Raw genomic sequence first — 22,859 nt, forward strand, 5'->3', positions numbered from 1 at the left:
ATTCACAAATATTTGTAGTTACTCTTTATTTTCTGATCATGCCAGAGTTGGGTCTTTCTCCAGTCCTGTCCCCCCAGAAACGCTTTAGTTAGGGTGTTAATGGTCTACAGATCATTATGGTTCTTTTTATATCTCTTTAGCTAAATGTAAAGTTAGCCGGTCAAATCAACAAATACTGGATCGAACTGTATGAAATTGTTTTTTTTGTAGGTAAAACACGGTCAAATATCAGCCATGTTCTATGATTCAGCCTGTGATTTACACACAAGAAACTTTTCATCCTCCACCAGGCCAGGCTGGACGACTGTCCCCACAGCGCCCACCAGCGGTCCCTTGTGTGCACACAGAGGACAAACAGACAGCCCCCAGGCTGCAGGAGTGCGACTCCCGAGCCTCTGATCTTGGCTGGGCCTTCAGGCCTGTCCTTGATGTTTTCTAGGAACCCTTGTTGGTTCCCTTTCCGGTTCCCTTTCCGGTTCCACAGCTTTCTACATCCGCCCTCTCTCCTCCCTCCGGTCTGGTGTCCGCGTAGGGTGTTGCTTCTCTGGCAGGCTCTGGGTCCCAGCCCTTCCTGGTCCTCAGGCATGTTAGCCTCTCCTAATACCGAGCACACTTTCCCTTCAACCGTGCTTGCTTATCTCTCACCTTAATTAAAACCACTCTCGGGACCCTCAGTTACTGTCCTGTTTCCTCTTCAAACAAGGATCTCTTCCACTCTCCCCTCCTGGCTGTCCCGGATCCGCACGGAGGGCACCTCCTTTCCCGGCATCCGCCAGGGGGCTGTTTTAGACCAAACTGGTGATTCCTTCCCAAATAGATCCCAGGGTTAAACACACATTTGGCACTTAACATTCTGGTGCTTTCCCTGCTTCCCCGTCCCCATTTGGTCTCATGAATTAAGAGTGATTTTCAGCTCTGAAAAGCTCTAGCTGTATGTGCAATGGCTTACTGGCAGCATAGGGGCCGTTTTAAACATATATGTAAACTAGCACCTAAATCTGTCTTCCCTATACTGGTCCTTCTACTACTTTGTTTCCTCGAAAGAAACCCAGGGTTTCTCTTCTCTTTTCCCTCTACCTCAATCAGTCACGCTTCCCCATCTGGTGTCCTGATTGTGTCCATCCTGCCCAGGTTTCCGCCACAGAAGCCTCCGTCTGCTGGCCCCCGCTTCCTGTCTGCCCTTCACATCTCCTGCACATCTTCAGAACCGCTCGTCAGCCTCCGTGACTTCCTGCTGCCTCTGACACTTGAAAAACCTGAGCTCTCAGAGCTGTCCAAGGCCTCACGTGATCAGGCTCCTTGCCTACACCCTGGCTCACCTCCCGCTCCAGACTCCAGCTCTCTCTTCCATTTCTGTTGAACGGCTTTGCAGAGGTTTACTTCATACTCTGTGCTATTCACCCATTCGTGGTAAACATTCATCAGTCTCTTCACAGGGCTCTGTAACCATCACCACGGTCTGATATAGAACATTCTTGTCCCCAACCCCATACCCGGTGGCCATCACCCTTCCTCAGCCACCTCCTCACCCCGAGGTTATCACCAACCGATAACCTATTTTCCATCAAAATTTGCCTATTCTGGGCACTTCACATAAATGGAATCACATATGTGGTCCTGACATGACAGTTTTTCAAGCACACATGCTAGAGTTGCCTTCCTCTTTCCCTCTTGTTGGCCTGCCTTCTACTTGCTTCAAACTCTCCTCATGTAGGAAACATAAACGTGGTTACTTTTGATAAACCAAAGTGGCCATGCTGTCACTTTGAACCTTCCTGTAATTATTGGAGTTTTCTAACTGCACTTTTTCATTATTTTTAAAAAGTATCAATGGAATTTATCTGGACAGGGAGATTATGGGCCACTTTTTTCTTCTCCTGAAGAGGAGGGGCACCTGGTTATCTCAGTCGGGAGACCATGTGACTCTCGATCTCAGGGTCATGAGTTCAAACCCCATGTTGGATATGGAGCCTACTTAAAAAAAAACCTGTAATCTGAATGGGGAAATACAGGTTATCATTTAAATATACATGGTATATTTAAATATCTTAACACGTGTAACATGCTAATCCGTATTCTTATTTAAATATCTAACACCTGTAACATTCCCAAAAGTCTTTTCTTTTCCTCCAGAGCTTTGTGTTCTAATAGCACCTCGTTTGTTCCTCAGTCCCCTGTCTGTGCTTGTCCCGTTGTTGTATGCGCTTATGGGGGCTCCCCGGGGCCTGGGTGTGCCTTATTTCTGGGCTAACGGCGGCGCAGGCAGAAGGTGGCACCAATGTTGGGTCAGGGCCTTGCGGTCCTAACTGCCCTGCCCCCCAAGGACTATACACGCACCAGGGTGCATATTCTTGGGTTCCCGTTGCACATAAGCTGTCCTGCTCAGTAGTCCGCGTTCTCCATACAGTGCTTCCTAACACAGAACTGGGCGTGCGCTGCTCTGACTTCTGTTCTCTCCGCAGAGATTGTAAGCCCGTTAGGCTAAATCCTAGAGTCTTGGTTGGGTCTCTTGCAGGACTGGGGCTTAGGCTTAGGTTTCCGACATCCCACAAAATTTTAGGTGCATTGGAGAATACAAGCCAGCGTGTCGTCTGCGTAATAGCTACGGCAGGCTTTTTAACCCTCCGTCTCCAGTGACTTCTGCAGAGAGAGACCAGGTCTCTCTAGTCTGGATCAGCTCAGGAGCCGTGCAGTTATAGGCGTCTCTGTATAAGATTACTTATTTCGTTTTTATAAGGAGCGTTAACATAAAAGATAATGGGAAGGACAGTGGAGAACAGATGTGTGTGAAGGACTTCAGAGCCTTGAGTGGCAGACTAAAAGATGTTTGCAAATTCCTTACAGAGGAAGAGTCTGTTTCTTCTCCCCTTGAATCTGGGCTGGTCTTGGTGACTTGTCTGAGCAACAGCATATGGCAGAAGTGATGTTCTGGGGCTTCAGAGGCTAGGTTAAAAGAAACCTTGTGGTGTCTGATAAGTCACTGGAGCTGAGTCACCGTGGAGTAAGGCCAGCTATCCTGTGGCCAGAAACTACATGGGAGAAGGGCGACCTGGACCGAGACCAACAAGCCCAGCCTTTTAGCTGTCCCCAAGGGTGTGCGGTCTGTGCCCTCCAGACTAGTCCAGCTGTCACCTGAATATCCCCAAGCTGCTCTAATGGTGACATGTAGGACAGATCGCCCTGCCAGGCTCTGCCTGAATTCCTGATACAGAATTAGGAGCTATAATAAGATGGTGGGGTTTTAAGTCACAAATTTTGGGGACACTTCTGCAGACAGCTGAAATGCTTGGTCTAACTACCCTCCCTCACCCCCCGCAAGTTTGATGCACGTAGAAACAAAGTTCAGGGGTATGGGATTTTATCGCACTAACAACTATGAAAGTGTGCTAGCCTGAAAAAGAAATACAACGATCCAGAAAATAACTTAAACTTTACTTTTCTCTAGCTGACTTCTCAAAAATGGTGGCATACTTAAGAGCTCTCTTTGGAGTGGCTTTTTGACGTCCTCCTCCTTTTTGGACTTTTCCATGAGGATGGTCACTTCTAAGAGCGTTTCCTGGTAAGGCTGGGCGATCGGATAGGCTGTGACCCGCTCGAATTCTTTCATTTCTTCCTTGTGCACCCGAGGCCCGGGGACGGGGGGAGCCGGGCCAGAGAGCCCTTGACCTCGGCTCTTACTTCTCTGCTCCGAGAGCTCTCTTCCCCGGGTCATTCGGTCTTGATGCCCCTTGATCTGTTCCTTGGCCCAGGCCACCCTGTGTTTTTTGGTCTTCGTTTTGTGTGTTTTCTGTAGAGCGTCCATCTTTTCATCCTTCCCTGGGGTTAATATTTTGGGGAAGACCGTTACGCTGGGAGTCTTTTGAGGGAGGAGCTGATAGTTGCTGTCTCTGAGGCCTCTGGCCTGTTCAGCTCGGTATATGTGCCTCTCTATCTGGCCCAGCTCCCTCTCAGGCACTAAATAGTCCCATTTTTTAGTATCTCCTGGTTTTTCACTATGTGGTCTCTCTCTCTGTATTTTCATTTTCCACCTTGGAACCATTCTGCATTTCCATGCTTCTCCCAGCATCATTTCTTGGTGTCGTCGATAGTAATATGCCTCTGCTTTGGCAAACCGGAAGTCAAAAGACATAGCTTTTTGTTGACGAAGAGTTTCGTTCTCCTGTTGAGCCTTTTGGAGCAGCAGTGTCCTCACTTTGGAAGAATGGATGCCACCTAGACTCTTGTCAGAGGGAAGCGTTAGAAGTTTCTTAAGTCAGATGCCCTTGGTTACCGGCCATGACACAGTGCACAGGGGGCTAGTAGCTCTGCCTGGCACTCTGACACCGTGTCCCCGTTGGGGTCTCCTAGCTGTGTTCCCTGGCTTTCTCTCCAAACCTCCCACACATCCCTCAAGCAGGGTTGCCTCCTGGTTGAAGATTTTGCCTTAGATGTCCTTGAGAAAACAGAAGCAGGCGGTCAGAAACCCTCTTCAATTCCCCCACAACTACCACGTGTCCATCCCGGATTCTGCTTTTATAATGGAAACGTTGCCCCCGTGTCTCTCAAAAGCCAAGTCTTTCACGTGCCCTTGTGAAGCTTCAAGAACTTCAGTTTGCAATTACCAAACTCCCTTTCCAGCTTCATCCAAATTTCCCCTTTACGGGATCACTCCGTCCACATAAAAATATGTTCCAGTATTTGTATCATCTTTCAACAGAAAGGGAAGGCTCTTCCTTTACTACACGTCCCCCCTTGGCTTCCCTTCGTAGTGTGCCATGAAGCAGAAACTTATCACCCCTCCCCACTGCCCCAAACCCACAGTTTGCCCTTGACCCTTCTCACTTGGGCTTCCATCTCCCCACTCCACCTAGACTGCTCTTGTCTAGGTCATGAGGGATCTCCACAGTGACAAATTCAGGGGTCCCATCTCTGTCCTGGTCATATGTGACTTCAGTACCATTTTAGAGTTGACTGCTCTTTCCTCCGTGAAATACTTTACTTTCCTCTGGCTTCCAGGCGGTGGCCAAGGGCATGTGACCAAGGCTATCCCTAGACCCCTGGGAGTATTCCAGCCATTAGCTGAATATCCCCAGGTGACTGAATAGCCCTTAATTCTCTTCTTACCTCCTGGCCGCGCCCTCCACTGCTTTGCTGGTTCTGTCTTTTAAATGTAATGTAAGAAAATACAACAGAAATTATCACTTAAGATGAGCATAGTCTCATCTGGGCTTTCTTGGACGTGGACAGTCTCAATCACTCAACAAGGTGACCTGCCACGGGCCAGGGACTGCTCCATGCTGGCCAGTCGCCCATGACATGGCCCAGCACTCGCCTCTCAACTTCAGACCTGGATACTGTCTACTTAACACCTCCACTTGGCTCTAACTCCAAAGTGCTTCCTTCATTTCCCCCCTTCCCCGTCCTGTCCCCACTGGCTTCAAGATGCCCCCACCCTCGGGTATCAGCCTGACGAGAGTTCCTGAATCCCCCAGCCCCACCAGATCACTCACACAGCAACCAGATTGATCTTTGTGTCACACAAATCTGAGCACGCCACTGTCCTGCACAGAAACCTGGGATAGCGTCCTATCGATTTTAGGAGAAAGTCCCATTCATAATCTGGCTCCTGCCTGCCTCTTAGCTCGACTGCCTGCTCGCTTGCTCGTTACAGCCGCCTTGGCTTCTCTGTTCCTCAAGGCATATTCTCTTTGCCATCTGAGTATTTTCATATATTCTCATAATCTCCCGAACACACAACACAGCTACTCTGACCACGGTACTTACGTACATATATCACTTTTAGGTTTTAGCTTAAATGTCACTTCCTCAACCCTGCACATATTCCTCCAGATAAAACCCTGTCTTTCATGACCCTTATCACAATTTGTGTCTAACTCTCTGTTTAATGTCCATGTCCCTCACTCGCTGAGGCCCCTTGAGGGCACAAGCGACCTTTGTTTGGTTCACTGTGTCCAGCCAGCACTGCGGGTGCTGAATAGAACCTAACAAAGCACTCTTGCTTGAAACAGATCCTTTCTACCTTGGAGAGAAACTTTTTACGATGCGTATTACCGACTCCAAAGTTCATGGTAAACGTATTTCCTCACCTTAATCTTCTTTTCTAGTGGGGACTGGGAACCCACTGCAATCCGAGGGTCCTGAGTGTTTTTGGCCCAGGCCAATCTGGAAGATTAAAAAGAGAAATCGCACTAGGATTTGGAGAAAGGCTTCAGGAAACACGGCCCAGGTGTGAACTGAGGCCGGGAGGTGATTTGGGACTCAATTTTCACAGGTAGCACGAGTTGTTTCTCTGTGCCGATAGGCAGGACTGTGGCTAACTTTTGTCTTTCCTTGAACAAGGTAGGAATGCTCTCTGATAAAAGTATGAACAAAGACCCATACTGAGTCTGAGGTTGAGACCAACAGAAATACCTTTATCACTGAAGATGGGAGGCCGAGCTGCGATTTCAAATTCCACAAACTGCTGTTGGTATAATTGTTGGCAGCACAAAGAACTTAACTTTGATCAGAAAATAAGTTTTCAAAGCTTTAAGTCCCTTTTCAGTTATGCATAAAACTATAAATGGTATAATTTATAAGCTGTCATTAATTTCCAACAGCTGCTGGCTGAAACATGGTTCAGGATTCTTGTCAAAGGGTTTTATTTTAGGTAGATAATACAACAGTTTGATGGTAAGAAAGTTTGTTTTTAAATTTAATTACAGAAAAATTAACAGCTGAGCGAGACAGGGCGCCTTAAGGGTTGGTTGAGTGTCCAACTCTTGATTTCGGCTCAGGTCATGATTTCCCGGTTTGTGGGTTCAAGCCCTGCATCAGGCTCTGCACTGACAGTGCAGGGCCTACTTGGGGTTTCTCTCTCTCTTCCCCTCTCTGCCCCTCCCCCATTAGCTTTCTCTCGCTCAAAAATAAGTAAGCATTAAACAAAATTGAAGAAAAACACAGTTGAGAAATTTGCATAGTGACATCAGCTTATTCTGGAGAACTCATTTCTTTTTTTTTTTTAATGTTTATTTTTGAGAAAGAGAGAAAGACAGGAGGCAGGGGAGGGGCAGAGAGAGAAGGAGACACAGAATCCGAAACAGGCTCCAGGCTCTGAGCTGTCAGCACAGAGCCGGATGGGGGCTTGAACTTAGGAACTGTGAGATCATGACCTGAGCCAAAGTTGGACACTTCACCGACTGAGCCACCCAGGTGCTCTGAGAACTCTTACTTCCTACCCTGCTTAGTTTACGAATAGGTTGTAAATATTCTGTTTCTCTGATTTCTCTTTGTAGCAAAAGAGAAGGATTTTATAATATTGACCGGTAAAAAATAAAACTAATTACTGTGCAAGTAAAGTTAACTTCTTAACGAGAAATTTGCCTATTTCGGCCTTCGTGTTTTTCTTTCCTAAGAGGTTCTCACATATTAGGTGCAAAGCAGCCTTTACTGAGCTTACTGTACATGGGGATGTGCTGGGACCTTAAATGGGTCTTTTTACTTTGCCTCCCAAATGGTATGTGTGGGAGGCACTCATCACATCTCACCCCAAAGACCACTGAGGCCGAGGGGGGTCCAGTGACTCGTCCCAGGTCCCAGGTCAGTTTCAGAGGCAGGAAGCAGGGCTGCACAACTCCGAGCGCAGCACTTCCGTTCCTGCGTCACACCGTTCCCAGCTCAGTGTTCCATGTGGAAGGAAGGAATACCTACTGTTCTTCTGCGCTCAGGTCCAACCATTCTGAGTCTGTCACCAGAGGAGGGCCTGAGGGTGCCGTCTGCGCTGACACTTGGTCCTCCCTTACGTTCCCCGGGGACCCTCCTCGCCTGGCGCCTGTGGTCCCCGCTCCAGAAGCCTCGTGCTGTTTATCTCCCGTGTCCTTTCTTCTCGCCAGAGCCCGATCTAGCGCCAGCTTTACAAACAACATGCTTGCCCTTCACGCCCTTCCTCCCAGCGGCTGCTTTTCCCAGCGCTGGTCTCCAACCTCTCATTCTCCAGTCTGCGAAGTACTGATTTCCAGCTCTTCCAGCCCTTCAACCCCCTTACTGTTGATCCTTCAGGATGCCGGGGGTGGATTTCTAGGGCAACCAGAGGCGGTCACAGGCTTTTGTGTGTGTCATCACCAGCCTAGATTGAGGCTACTGTGAGGTGGTAGGTGGAGGCATCAGCTGGCCGGCAGGGAATGAGCTGCAGTGTGAGCTGGGCCGAACGGCCGCAAAGGGGAAGGGGCTGTGGGTTTCAGAGACACGGGCGGCCTTCTCGCCGCTGGAGGAAGCACCTTCTAAGACCACGGGAGCATCTTTGTCATTTTTGTTCGGTTGGTGTTTCGGCGGGATAGTGTATACTGGGTATCCTCCCTGTAAGTGGAGTCTGCGGAGAGCCGGGGGCGGACACTCCTCGCACACGGTGAGCAGCAGGGGCTGGAGTGAGCGGGAGGCCTGGTCACGTGGTCTCACCATCCCTTAGCAGGTGTGTCACTCGCCTAAACGCTGCTGCTGCTGTGGAGGTTGTGAGTTCTGTACCCTTTTTTTTTTTTAAGAGAGAGGGTGCACCCATGGGGGGGACGGGCGGGGGGAGGGGAGAGAAAGAGAGAGAGAGAGAGGATCTTAAGCACGCTCCACGCCCAGCATGGATCCCAACGTGGGGGGGAGGGGAGGGGGCGGTGTCGATCCCACAACCCTGGGATCATGACCTGAGCCAAAATCCAGAGTCAGACGCTCAACCAACATTGAGCCAGACATTGAACCAACACTCAACTGACTNTCACACCGTTCCCAGCTCAGTGTTCCATGTGGAAGGAAGGAATACCTACTGTTCTTCTGCGCTCAGGTCCAACCNAGACATTGAACCAACACTCAACTGACTGAGCCACCCATGCGCCCCAGGCACTACTACTCTTTAATCTACTTGTAGTCAGGAGATACACAAATGTTAAAATAAAAATCAATGATTCTGCATATTCACTTCAAGATACTCTTCACCATATATTTAAGCTGCAGACGTCCAAATAAAGTCCCCATTTTTTATGCTTTTACCATTGAGATGTCTCTACTTAAAATGTGAAAGGAGAAAATACAGTGATTAATTACAACCTGGCTTCTGACTTACTAAGAATAAAATCTATCCCTCCCCCAATGTGCTCTTTATAGAGATGTGCTTGAAACTGCAGCCCTGAACTCATTCAGAAATGAAATGGTTATGGGGTGTCTGGGTGGCTTAGTCATTATTCTTCCGACTTAGGCTCAGGTCATGATCTCACGGTTTGTGGGGTCTGAGCCCCTCATCAGGCTCTGTGCTAACAGCTCTGAGCCTGGAGCCTGCTTTGGATTCTGTGTCTCTGTTTCTCTGCCCCAACCCTGCTTGCACTTTGTCTCTCCCTCTCTCAAAAATAAATAAACATTAAAATTTTTTTAAAGAAATAAAACACTTAGGGAAGTGAATGCAGGTATTTAATGCTTAAAAAATAAAAGAATTTCCAATAGCAAGTCATGACTGTAATTTCTCTTTTCATGCCAAAACCCTAGATTAAATTTCAATCAGCATTTTAATATTCAAAAGATACCATCTTAACACTGATAAAATGTCATGCATGTCACTCCGATGTCAAACTCATGTGGTATTAATTCAGCCAAAATTTGTACATGCCTGTGCCTGACAGCCTTGACTCCTCCACAAGCTCCTCGTATTCACTGTGAGTCCCGCTCTGTGGGAAGTGCTAAAAGGTAATACCTTATTTACCCTTTTGCGAAAACCGAATATAGCCTCCTTTCTGAAAAAGAAAAAATATGTAATTCCTAATATAAGTCTCTTGTTAACTACAGAATCCACTTAATTAAAATAAAACATATAAAAGCAAACATGTGGACCTAAAAGTACTCTTCATTTAAGTATTATGTTGTGAATTGCTTCTCTTTCCTGATAAGAGAAATGGGGTGAAGACTACAAAGCAGGGAGATAAAGAACCTTTTTGAAACAGCAAATCGGGTTGGAACAAACTATCAGCACCACTAGACTTGGCCCTGACATAGACAAAAGGTAGCCTGAGTTGTGGCTTTTCTGTGAGAAATACAAAAAGGAAAGGACTAACAAGTATTTTATCATATGCCTAAATTTTAATCTTTTGTCAATAATCATGAAATGTGTTTGAATAGTTAATGAGAAGTCCTCGCTGGGGTGACAGTGGTTCCTGACCTGAAATTACTGTTAACCACTTCTCATGACCCTGCACTTGAAACAAACTTCACCACAGACTGACTTCTGGCATCAGAAACCGCACCCCGCCCACTGACTTCATCTTTCAGGAATTTCAAAAGAGACTCAAATAAAAAATAAAAGTGCCCCTTCTAGTACCTACACATAACACTGATACTCCAACCACCCTATTCCGTAATGTTATTATTCTGCCCAAGTTCAGTATGAGGAAATGTGATGTGTTTGAGGCCACACAGTTGCCCAGAGGGGGACTGAAACTTGAACATGGATGTGTACAAGCAAAGCTCCACCTACTCCATCTGACCTTGGAAAATGGAAGGAGTGGTAAATGAGGCCCTCACCTTTGTGAAGCTCACGACCCAATGAGGGAGGCAAGAAATGTACACAGGTACACTATGCTGTAGTGGTACAAATGGGATGCGTTCGTGCAGAGCAAAAACACAGAGCAGGAGGCATTAATGTGAAGTGAGACTGCATACAGGTCATCTGGAAGGGAGCATGGCAGAAATGTGGGGGACACTCCTGAGACCAACCTATCAAGAGTGACTCTGTCAGCGGATGTTAGAGGAAGTTGCACGGGCAGGCCACACTGGAGCCGGAGTATGGCGTAGAGGAATTACAATGACTTCCCCAAACAGAGAACTATGAAATGTGGTTAAGAAGAAGATGATTAAAAAGATGTAGCACCAGAGAAAAGATCCCAAAACCATAGGGCCTAGAAGCAGACAAGTGGAGAACTGGGCCAGTCCAGTAGAACTTGGTTCTAGACCAGCATTGTTCTACAAAAATAGAATGTGAGTCACAGATGTAATTTAAACTTTTCTAGGAGCTACGTTTAAAAAAAAAAAAAGTAAAAAGAGGGGCGCCTGGGTGGCTCAGTTGGTTAAGCATCTGACTTTGGCTCAGGTCATGATCTCACGGTTTGTGAATTCGAGCCCTGCTTCGAGCTCTAGGCTGTCAGCACAGAGCTTGCTTCAGATCCTTTGTCTCCCTCTCTCTCTGCCCCTCCCCTCTTGTTCTCTCTCTCAAAATAAACTTTAAAAAAATATTTAAAAAGTTAAAAAAAGAAGCAACTGAGATTAATTTTAGTGATATATTTTAACTCATGATATCCAAAATATTATCATCTCAACATGTCAATTAAAAATTTTTTACACTGCTGTTCTGTTTTTCATTAATAAACAATTTTTTTTTAATGTTTTATTTATTTCTAGGAGAGAGAGAGAGAGACAGTTTGAGCAGGGGAGGGTCAGAGAGAGAGGGAGTCACAGACTGAAACAGGCTCCAGGCTCTGAGCTGGCAGTCAGCACAGAGCCTGACGCGGGGCTCGAACCCATGAACCGCGAGATCATGACCTAAGCAAAAGTCGGACGCTTAACCGACTAAGCCACCCAGGCGCCCCATTAATAAACAATTTTTAAGAGCACCTATAGGTTTACAGAAATACTGATTAAAAAGTACTCTCTTCAAGTTCCCCCTATAATTTATATTCTGTATTAGTGTGGTACACTTATTATAACTGATGACCAGTATTGCCACATTATTAGTAGCTAAAGTCCATAGCTTACCCTGAGTTTCACTCTTTGTGTTGTATGCTCCATGAATTTTAACAAATGTACAATGACAGGTGTCCATCATCATTGCATTGTAAAGAACTGGATCCTTGCCCTAAAAATCCCTTATGTTCCCAGCTATTTGGCCCTCCCTCTCATTGCACCCTAACCCCCAGCAACCACTGATCTTTGTACTGTCTCACCGTGTTCCCATTTCCAGAATGCTATATAGGTGGTATCATACAGTATGGCTTTTTCATGCTGAAAAGGCTTTTTCAGATTGGCTTACTTCACTTAGCAATATACTTCTAATCTTCCTCCATGTCTTTTCATGGCTCAATAGTCCGTTTCTTTTTTCTTTTAATTTTTTTTTTACATTTATTTATTTTTGAGAGAGAGACAGTGTGTGAACCAGGGAGGGGCAGAGAGAGAGGGAGACACAGAATCTAAAGCAGGCTCCAGGCTCTGAGCAAGCAAGTAGCACAAAGCGCGATATGGGGCTCGAACCCACCAACCATGAGATCATGACCTGAGCCAAAGTTGGACACTTAACCGACTGAGCCACCCAGGCACCCCAGTAGTCCATTTCTTCTTATTGCTGAACAATAGTCTATTGTTGGTTTATCCTTCACCTAATCAAGGATATCTTGCTGGCTTAGGGTTTTGACAATTATGCATAAAGCTACTATAAACATTTATGTGCAGGTTTTTAAAAAAAATTTCTTACAGTTTTTATTTTTGAGACACAGAGAGACACAGCATGAGCGGGGGAGGGGCAGAGAGCAAGAGAGAGACACAAAATCTGAAACAGGCTCCAGGCTCTGAGCTGCCAGCACAGAACCTGACGCGGAGCTCGAATCCACGAACCTCAAGATCATGACCTGAGCCGAAGTTGGCTGCTTAACCGACTGAGCCACCCAGGCGCCCCCTGTGCAGGTTTTTGTGTGGGTAGAAGCTCTCAATTCATTTAGTTATATACCTGTGATTACTGGATCATATAGTAAGAGTATGTTTAGTTTTATAAGAAACTGCCAAGGCATGTTCCAATGTTGCTGTACATTCTGTGTCCCCACCAGCAATGAATGGGAGTTCCTGTTGTGTGTTGTTGTCAGTGTTCTGAATTTTAGTCATTCTAGGAGGTGTGAATGCTTTCTTGTTATGATTTTAATTTGCAATTTGCTGATAAAATATGATGCTGAGTGTCTTATTATAAGCTTAGTTGCCATCTGTTCATCTTTGGGAGGTGTCTGTTCAGATCTTTTGCCCATTTTTTATTGGGTTGTTTCCTTGCTGAGAATTTTAAGATTTTTTTTTCATGTTTTAGATACCAGTCCTTGAGCAGAGACTATGATTTTCTCCTAGTCGATGCCTTGTCTTTTCATTCTTTTACCACTGTCCTTTGTTGAGTACAAGTTTTTAATTTTAATGAAGTGCAACTTAACTTTTTTTTCATGGGCCATGTTTTAGTGTCCTATCTAAATAGTCATTATTAACATTAAGCTTGCCTCGATTTTCTCCTATGTTATTTCCTAGGGGTTTTTAGTTTACATTTAGGCTTAGGATCCATTTGGAGTTAATTTTTGTTGAAAGTATAAGGTCTGTGTCTAGATTATTTATTTTTGCATGCGGATGCCCAGTTCAAGCACCATTTGTTGAAAAGAGTATCCTTTCTCCACTGAGTTGCCTTTGCTCATTTGTCAAAGATCAGGAGTTGTGTGGGTCTATTTCTGGGCTTTCTACTCTGTTCTATTGATCTGTTTGTGTGTTCTTTCACCAATACCACACTGTCTTGATTACTGTAGCTTTATAATAAGTCTTGAAGTCTGGTAGAGTCAGTTCTCTGATTTTGTTTTCTCCTCTAACATTATTTGGGTTATTCTGAGTCCTTTGCCTCTGCATATGAATTTTGGAGTCAGATGGTCAATAACCACAAAATAACTTCCTGGGACTTTTATTGGGATTACACTGAACCTAAAGATCAAGCTGGGAAGAAATGACATCTTAACAATATTCATATTCCTGTCGTTCAACATGGATCATCTCTCCATTTACTTAGATCCTCTTTGATTTGTTCTGTCTGAAGTTTGTAATTTTCCTCTTATAAGTCTTAGATTTATACCTAAGTATTTCTTTTTTTTCTGATGCTAATATAAATCATATTGTGTATTTATTTTTTAGAGAGAGAAAGCAAGATAGCATGTGAGCTGCTGAGAAGGGCAGAGGGAGAGAGATAGAGAATCCCAAGTAGGCTCCACACTCAGCATGGAAGCCAACCCAAGGCTCAATCCCATGATTCTGGGATTGTGACCTGAGCTGAAATCTAAAGTCGGATGATCAAATGACTGAGCAACCCAGGCGCCCCTTTTTAAAACTAATTAATTAATTAATCACTCGATTAATTTATTTAGCTGTTTTGTTTTTAATTTCAAATTCCAAATGTTCTTTTCTGATATAGAGAAAAGTGATTGGTTCTTGTATCTTAATCCTGTGTCCTGCAACCTTACTATAATTGGTTATTAGTTCCAGGAGATTTTTGTTGTTGTTGATTCGTTGGAATTTTCCATTTGGCCAATCATATCATCTGTGCACAAAGACAGTTTTATTCCTTTCTTCCCCATCATCCTTTTATTCCTTTCCTTGCTTATTGCATTAGCTAGGACTTCCAGCATGATGTTGAATACCTGTAGTGACTAGGGATATCTTTGCCTTGTTCCTGATCTTATTGAGAAAGCATCAGGTTTCTCACTATTAAACATGAAATATAGAAATATTAAATATAGTTGTATGGGGTTTTTTGTAGATGTTCTTTATCAAGGTGAGGAAGTTTCTCTTTATTCCTAGTGCTAGAATTTTTATCATGAATAATGTTGGGTTTTGTCAGACACCTTTTCTGCAATATTGATATGATCATATCGTTTTGCTTCTTTAACATGTTAATGACATGGATTACATTGCTTCTGAAAGGTATGAGTTTATACTTCTTTATATAGTTGAATTTGATTTACTAATATTTTGTTGAGGATTTTCACATCTATGTTTGTTAGAGATCCTGGTCTGTAGTTTTCTTGTAATGTCTTTATCTGGTTTTGGTATTAAGGTAATGCTGGCCTCACAGAATGAGTTAGAAAATTCCCTTTGCTTCTATTTTCTAGAAGAGACTATGGAGAGGTGGTATAATTTCTTCCTTAAATGTTTGGTAGAACTCACCAATGAACCCAACCCAACCCTAAGGTTTTCTATTTTCAAATGTTTTAAATTATTAATTCCATTTCTTTTGATATAGGCCTAATCAAATTTTCTATTTTTGTGTTTTAGTAGATTACATCTTTTATTTCCTCTAGTTTATCATATATATGGACATAGAGTTGTTCATAATATTCCTTTGTAATACTTTTAAAGTCCATGGGATCAGTAGCAATGGTCCTTCTTTCATTTTGATATTGGTAACTTGTATTCTCATTTTGTTCCTTATTACTAGAGGTGTATCCATTTTACCAACCTTTTCAAAGAACTAAGTTTTTGGTTTTGTTGGAATTTCTCTATTGATTTCTTGTATTCAATCTCATTCATGTTTGCTTTTTATTTGTTTTTCTAATTATTTTGGATTTAATTTTCTCTTCTTTTTCTAGTTCCCTGAGAAACTAGAAGCTTTAGATTTCTTTTTCTAATATATGCATTCGATGCTATGAATATCCTCTAAGCACTGCTTTTACTGCATCTCACAAATTTGGTAAGTTGTACAGTTGATTCTTGAATAATACACACAGGTCCACTTATTTGTGGATTTTGAGAAATATGTGCTGTAAATGTATTTTCTCTTCCTTATGACTCTCTTAATAGTATCTTTCCCTGGCTTGCTTTATTTGTAAGAATATAGTATATAATAGGGGCACCTGGGTGACTCAGTCGGTTAAGCATCCAACTTTGGCTCAGGTCATGATCTCACAGTTCATGGGTTCAAGCCTAACATCGGGTTCTGTGCTAACAGCTCAGAGCCTGGAGCCTGCTTCGGATTCTGTGTCTCCCTCTCTCTCTGCTCCTCCCCTACTCATGCTGTCTCAAAAATAAACTATATATATATAAGAATATAGTATATTAATACATATAACACCAAAAATATGTGTTAATCAGCTGTTTATGTTACTGATAAGGCTTCAAGTCAAGAGTAGGCTATTAGTAGCTATGTTTTTGGGAAGTCAAACTTTATATGTGGATTTCTGCCTGTGTGGGGTTCGGCACCCCTAACCCCAGCATTGTTCAAGAGTCAATTGTATTTTCATTCAGTTCAAAATATTTCTAAATTTCTTTTCAAACTTCTTCTTTTTACCCAAGTGTTTAGAAGTGTGTTGTTTAATCTTTTGAGTGTTTTGAAATTTGCCAACTACTTTTCTGTTGTTGATTTCTAGTTTAATTCCATTTTGGCCTGAAAGCATACTTTGTACAATTTCTATTCTTTTAAATTTGTTGAGGTGTTTGTTTTTTTAATCGCACAGCAGGTGGTCTATTTCCATGAATGTTCCATGGGAGCTTGAGTGTGTATTCTGCTGCTGTTGGATTAAGTATTCTATAGATAGATGTCAGATACAGTCAATTGATGGTGGTGTTGAGTTCAATCATGTCCTTATTCATTTTCTGCCTGTTAGATCTGTCAATTACCGATATAGGGTGCTAAAGTCTCTATCATAATGGATTCATCTATTTCTCCTTGCAATTCTGTTTTTGCTTCACATAGTTTGTCCCTCTGTGCTAACTGTATACATGTCAAAAATTGTCTTCTTGGAGAATTGCCCACTTTATTATTGTGTAATGGCCCTCTTTATCCCTGACTTTCCTTGCTCCGAAGTTTACTTTGTCTGAAACTAATGTAGCTACTCCAGTTTTTGTTTGACTAGTGTTAACAATAGTATATCTTTATTCATCCCATTACTTTTAATCTATCTTTGTTTTTACATTTAAAGTGGTGTTTTGGGTAGATAACATATAGTTGGATCTTATTTTTTTATCCAGGCTGAGAGTCTGTCTTTTAAGTGGTATATTTAGGCCACTGACATTTAAAGTAATTATTAATACAACTGAATTAATATCTACTATATTTGTTATTGTTTTCTATTCATTGCTCTTGTTCTTGGTTTCTTTTCTTTTCTTTTTTTTTTTGTCTTCCAGTCTTTTTGTCAGCTCTCTGTTTAAATTATGCATTTCATGATTCTATTTTTTTCTCTTCTCTCAGCATAGCACTTTTTTTCTTTCCTAAATGTTTGTCCTTGAGTTTGCATTACACATTGAAAAATAATCCAACTTCTCTTTCAAAGAACACACCACTTCATAGGCACTGCAAGTATCTTATACGAGTATTTCTAATTCCTCCCTCCCATCCATTATAACATTGCTGTCATTCACTCAACTTACTCATAAACTCACCCTATACAAGTTGCTATTATTACTTTGAACTGCCTATTATCTGTTAGAACAATTAAATAAAAAAATTTTTAATGTTTATTTTTGAGAGAGAGATTGACAGAGTGTGAGAAGGGGAGGGGCAGAAAAGGAGACACAGAATCCAAAGCAGGCTCCAGGCTCTGAGCTGTCAGCACAGTGCCGGATGCAGGGCTCGAACCCATGAACTGTGAGATCACGACCTGAGCCAAAGTCGGGTGCTCAACCAACTGAGGCACCCAGCTGCCCCATGAGCAATTAAGTTTTTAAAAACGAAACATTACTTATCTCCATTTATTCCTTCTCTAAACGTTTTTCCTTTTTTATTAATGTCGATTGGTTTCTGAATTACATTATTTTTCTTCTTTTAGAAGAAATTAACATTTCTTGCAAATCAGGTTTATTGGTGACAAACACCCTCCATTTTTGTTTGAGAACCTTTAAAGGAATATTTCATTTTACTGTGCTTCACCTTACTGTGCTTTGTAGATACTGTGTTTTACCCATTGACGGTTTGTGGCAATCCTGCATAGTGCAAATTTGTTGGCAATACTTTTCCAATAAAAACTGCTCACTTCATGTCTCTGTGTCACATTTTGGTAATTCTTGTGATGTTTCAAATTTTTCATTATTATATTTGTTATGGACTGGCTGAGAGCTCAGATGATGGTTAGCTTTTTTTAGTAATAAAAATATTTTAAATTAACATATGTACTTTTTTTTAGACACAATGGCATTGCACACTAACTTTTATGTGCCAAAAACATCCATTTGGCTTGCTTTATCCCGATATTTGCTTTATTGCAGTGGTCTGGATCTGAACCGCAATATCTCCAAGGTATGCCTGTACTTCTCTTTCACTTTTGCAGAATAATTTCACCGGACATAGAACTGTCGGCTGGTGTTCCCNTTCAAAATAAAATTCTGATGTAATTCTTATTTTTGCTCCTCTATTAGTAAAGGTTTTCTTTCTTCTGGCTTTTTTGAGAGTTTTGTCTTTGATTTTCTGCATTAAAAATTTTTTTTAATGTTTGTTTATTTTTGAGAGTGAGAGAAAGAGTGTGTGAGCAGGGGAGGAGCAGAGAGAGAGGGAGACAGAAACAGAAGCAGACTCCAGGCTCTGAGCCATCAGCACAGAGCACAACGCAGGGCTCGAACCCACGAACTGTGAGATCATGACCTGAGCTAAAGGAGGACATTTAACCAACTCAACCCAGGCGCCCCTAATTTTCTGTATTTTGAATATGATTATGCTTACAAGTAGATTTTTGGCATTTATTCAGACTAGTGGATAATTTAAAAATTCAAATAAATTTAAATAAAGTAAAAAGTTCAGTTGCCCTGCTGCATTAGCCACGTTTTAGGTGCTCAATGGCCATGAGTGACGAGCAGCTACTGTTAACCTTAAAAAGAAAACTGACAGTCATTTTACCAGCAAAAACAGGTTTATTTGAGGATAGCAGGGAACTGAATCTGTGATAAATAAGCCAGCTACAGCAAAACCACAAGCCAGTCCAGAAAACAAACGGGAGGAATACTTTTTTTTATAGAGGAAAGGACGAACTTGGGAGGGCTGTTATAAACACAAAGTCCACCAGAGTTTTGAAGTCTAGTGGCTTTTCATTGGCTGGGCTATTGCCAGGGGAGGGGCAAGAACTTTCTTCCTCCTGCTGGGTAGTGATGTAGTATCCACCCTGCAAGATTTTCCTGTTGGATCTGCATTTAATGATAAATAGTAGGGCGCAGAGCTCCCCCACCCTGTTCTTTTACTTTTTTTTTTCCAAGTTTATTTTTGAGACAGAGACAGAGTGCAAGTGACAGAGAAAGAGGGAGACAGAATCCGAAGCAGGCTCCAGGCCCAGCTGTTAGCATAGAGCTCGACGCGGGGTTCAAACTCCTGAACAGTAAGATCATGACCTGAGCCAAAGTCAGATGCTTACCTGACTGAGCACCCAGGCACCCCTCCCCCAACCCTATTCTAAATAGTTTATTAATTTTCACACCACCAAATTAGAGGCCACATGTCGCTACAGTGGAGGGAAATGTCCAATCTGAGGCCTCTTGGCAGTGAGTGGCCCACAGAGGAAAGCATCTTCTAGGCGGCTACCGTCGCCAGCACTGAGCCACCGCTCCTAGAGGGCCTCTCTTCTCTGCCTCGGGTTATCTGCATTTTACTCTTCTTCCCCCGACTTAAGCTAGGCCCCATCAACTCACTTTTTTCAGAAGAGGAATGTGTTCCACAATTCCAGAAACATGAATTGGGTCTAACCATGCAGGTTCCTTTACATCATCAGGGCCTTGGACTGAGCCTCCCGCTTCCACTTTGCAGACTCAGTGACATAAAAAACATTAACGGGCCCACACATGCTAGTGTTGCCAGCATTTCATTCCATTAAGAAAACTAAAAGACAACCATCTATTGCTTGCAATTTCATAAATGAAGGAACATCCCAATAATGTCTCCTTCCCATATCTCCCCACAAAAAGGGGGAGCTGGGAGCGCCTGGGTGGCTCACTTGTTAAACATCCAACTCCTGATTTCAGCTCAGGTCATGATCTCACGATTCATGAGATGAAGCCCCTCGTTGGGCTCTGTGCTGTCATCATGGAGCCTGCCTGGGGTTCTCTCTCTGCCCCTCTCTCTCACTCACTCGTGCTTTTTCTCTCTTAAAATAAACATTAAAAAAACGGGTGGGGGGGATGTAACTGAAGCTTTGTGTTATTTTTCTCACTTGGACCTGAAAGGCGAAAACCCATTTTCTCTTTCAGCACAATAAAGACATCCAGGAACCACTGCCTACAGTCTTTCCTGATCCCTTTCTCACAATTTTATTTTTATCACCTTCCTCCCACTGTTGCAGAAGGTCATCGATAAGACATTGAAAACCCAGAATTGCTTCAGGTTCTGGGTCTCCCTCTCTCTCTGCCCCTCCTCTGCTTGCGATCTCTCTCTCTCTCTCAAAAATAAATAAACATTAAAAAAAAAAGTGAAATCATTAAGCTTGGAGAAACAGAGGTAAACTTTGGAGGTCAGTTTCTGCATTCTTGAACCTAAGGTCCACTGTGCTGGATATGCACCTGCTTGTGAAGATGTTTCTTGGTAGCCCAGTGACCTGCTATATTACTAAGCATCACTTGTGCCTACACAAAGGGGAACAACCTAAGGGACAGCTGTGTAGCATGCAGGAGGTTCTCAGAGCCCCTCTGGCTTTCTCTAGTTCCTCCAACTCCCTGAACTTGAAGGTCTCTTGCTACCTATCAGTATCCATTAAGACAGACCTCATTCATTTTGTCCACGATGGCAGATGTGACTCTATTCCTGGGCCATTCCCAGCTGGGCTCTCATTTTGAAGGAAAGGCCTGTGGACAACACAGCGAGCAGAACGCCATGCTCAGAGTGGAAGCCAGGAAGCTTTTGCCTTCTCTAGCCCTGTACCGATTGACTTCTGTCCCTTTGTCCCAACCTTATCCCCAGCAGGGAATGCCAGCCTCAAGCTACAATACCAATGTCCTAGGCACACACCTTTATTTTTTTATTTTTTAAACATTTTTTTTTAATGTTTTATTTTTGAGAGAGAGAGAGAGACAGTGTGAGCAGGAGAGGGTCAGAGAGAGAAGGAGACACAGAATCTGAAACAGGATCCAGGCTCTGCGCTGTCAGCACACAGCCCAATGCAGGGTTCGAACCCACGAACCATGAGATCAGGAACTGAGCCGAAGTCGGACGCTTAACCGATTGAGCCACCCAGGCGCCCCACGTGTGTTAACTCTTAATCCTTCCAGTAACTTCACAACAGAGGAAATGGAGGCCAGGGTAAATAGCCTGCTCAAGATCACACAACTAATAAGATACATAAGAGGGTGTATGTGGAGGGCAGGGGGAGACCAAAGGAAGACGTAGGCAGTTCCAGGTTGACAGGCGGAAGTTTTAATAAGCAAAGGGGTGGGGGTGGGGTACCTGGGTGGCTAAGTCGGTTAAGCTTCTGACTCTGGCTGAGGTCAGTATCTCATTGTTTGTGGGTTCGAGCCCAGTGTTGGGCCTTGTGCTGACAGCTCAGGCCTGGAGCCTGCATCAGATTGTGACTTCCTCTCTCTGACCCTCCCCGACTCACGCTCTGTCTCTCAAAAATAAGTAAATGTTAAAAATATTTTAATAAGCAAAGGGAACTTACATATGGTTTGTCTTGGGCAGCAGTGAAAAGAATGGATCCACACACCCACCTACCAAATCTTAAAGAGTTTCTATAGAGAGGCTTGAATTGGGTTCAGTCAAGTATACCTCAAGGCACTAACCTTGCAGCAGCCTCTGGAGGTGTGAAAGGCAAGTGAGACCCAAGCAGGAGAAGAGGTGAGGCACCTCCAATCACTTGGGTCCAGCTCACAGGTCAAGAACCGGGAGATCATGACCTGCAGGGAAGTCCAACACTTAACCCTTAGCCACCGAGGTGCCCATGATTTCACTTTCCAAAACCCTACAAAAAGACAGTTTTATTGCTGACTAGGAAAAATGTACAGACAGGCTTAAATTATCTGTGCACATAAATATTAAGGAATGTTACCTTGTTAGAGGTACTCATTTTTATACTCTGTCCCGGACTGTTACTCTCTTAAAACATCTTCTTAAAATAGGGGCTGCAAATTGGAAGTCCACGGGCTGAATTCAATCTACACAAATGTTTTGTTTGGCCTGCACGGTTAAAAACAACTTTTAAAATAACATTTGAAAATTGTACGTTAAAATAATTTAGATTTTTCAGTTTCGCTTTAAAAGTTCTGGCTGTGGTGGCAATAGGCTGAGCACAAGGCAGCTACTGGCTCTGACAACTGTTGCTTTAAAAGCATTAAGGGTCTTTAAATCACCGACGCCAGCTATTCACAGAACACCTGCGTATATACCTGCATTCTGGCATTTAAGTGAGTACGTGCTGCTTTGGAAGGAACTGGAATTGGCTACCCACATGGTGGTCAGGGCGGTCCGAGACAGTACCTTTTAAACTGAGACCTGCAGGAAATGACTGAGTCACAACGTTCGTGCCTCAGTTTCCCCATCTGTAAAACGGAGCTGAAGATGCGCTGTTGTAGGAATGTTGGGCGAGGAATTATGCAAAGGTCCGGCCCTAACTCGGGACTCGAGGGGCACGACCGCTAGCCTCGCTAACGTCTCCGGAGGCCACGGCCCCAACACGGACCGGGACCCCGAGGAGGCGCTAGGGGCGCGGGGCAGGGGCGCGGGGCCGGGGCGCGGGNCCACCCCTCCCCGCCGCGGGCCCCCGCGCTCCGCAGAGGTCGGCCCCGGGACGCCGAGAGGCGTGGCCGGCCCCGGCGGACCCTGGAGGCGGCCATGGCCTCGGTGGTGGAGTACAAGGGGCTCAAGGCCGGCTACCACTGCGGCTACTGCGACGCCGAGGAGGGCAAGGTGTCCTGCGGTGAGTGTCCCCACGGACCGGGCTGGCGTGGCCGCCTGGCGTCCGATCCCCGCCGCGCCCCGCCCCAGCCCCGGGCCCAGGAGCGCACAGGCCCGGCTCCCCAATTCCCGCATCCCTCTCCCGCTCGCTTCTTCCCAGACTGTTTCCCTTCGCGCTCCTCTCTTCTCCTCACCCTCATCGAAGATGGCGGTCCCGTTTCGGAGAAGGAACGGAAATAGCGGCCGGCTGCCCTCGGTCAAGATGGCGCGGGCGGCGTCA

The 22,859-nt window shown here is 44.2% G+C and overlaps 2 protein-coding genes across 5 annotated transcripts in view; one reads left to right on the forward strand and one right to left on the reverse strand.

Moving 5' to 3' along the window:
* Positions 1 to 9: 9 nt before the first annotated feature.
* On the reverse strand, positions 10 to 22,855 carry LOC144244273 (uncharacterized). The gene is made up of 4 exons (XM_077779540.1): positions 22,774 to 22,855; positions 7,690 to 8,500; positions 6,087 to 6,162; positions 10 to 4,219 (listed from the first exon to the last, which is right to left on the reverse strand). The coding sequence occupies exons 2-4, from the start codon at positions 7,902 to 7,904 to the stop codon at positions 3,425 to 3,427; spliced, it is 1,086 nt and encodes a 361-aa protein (XP_077635666.1). The 5' UTR covers positions 7,905 to 8,500; positions 22,774 to 22,855; the 3' UTR covers positions 10 to 3,424.
* ATE1 (arginyltransferase 1) overlaps positions 22,429 to 22,859 on the forward strand; it is a 145,757-nt gene continuing 145,326 nt past the window's right edge. For all 4 annotated transcript variants that reach the window (XM_077779530.1, XM_077779533.1, XM_077779534.1 and 1 more), the window contains exon 1: positions 22,429 to 22,601. In XM_077779530.1, coding sequence (XP_077635656.1) covers positions 22,517 to 22,601 — 85 coding nt within the window. In that variant the 5' untranslated portion in view covers positions 22,429 to 22,516. The remainder of the gene's footprint in view (positions 22,602 to 22,859) is intronic.

The sequence above is a fragment of the Crocuta crocuta genome, unplaced genomic scaffold (assembly GCF_008692635.1).
Source record: "Crocuta crocuta isolate KB4526 unplaced genomic scaffold, BGI_CrCroc_1.0 scaffold138, whole genome shotgun sequence".
Classification (NCBI taxonomy): Eukaryota; Metazoa; Chordata; class Mammalia; order Carnivora; family Hyaenidae; genus Crocuta; species Crocuta crocuta.

Bases quoted from the DNA above. Each gene is read 5' to 3' on its own strand.
- LOC144244273 (XM_077779540.1), bottom strand. From the start codon at position 7,904: ATGTTGTTTGTAAAGCTGGCGCTAGATCGGGCTCTGGCGAGAAGAAAG. The intron at 6,163-7,689 runs GTAGGTATTCCT...TTAATCTTCCAG, and splicing joins GACCTGAGCGCAGAAGAACA to ATTGGCCTGGGCCAAAAACA. The intron at 4,220-6,086 runs GTGAGGAAATAC...CCCTCTGACAAG, and splicing joins CACTAGAAAAGAAGATTAAG to AGTCTAGGTGGCATCCATTC.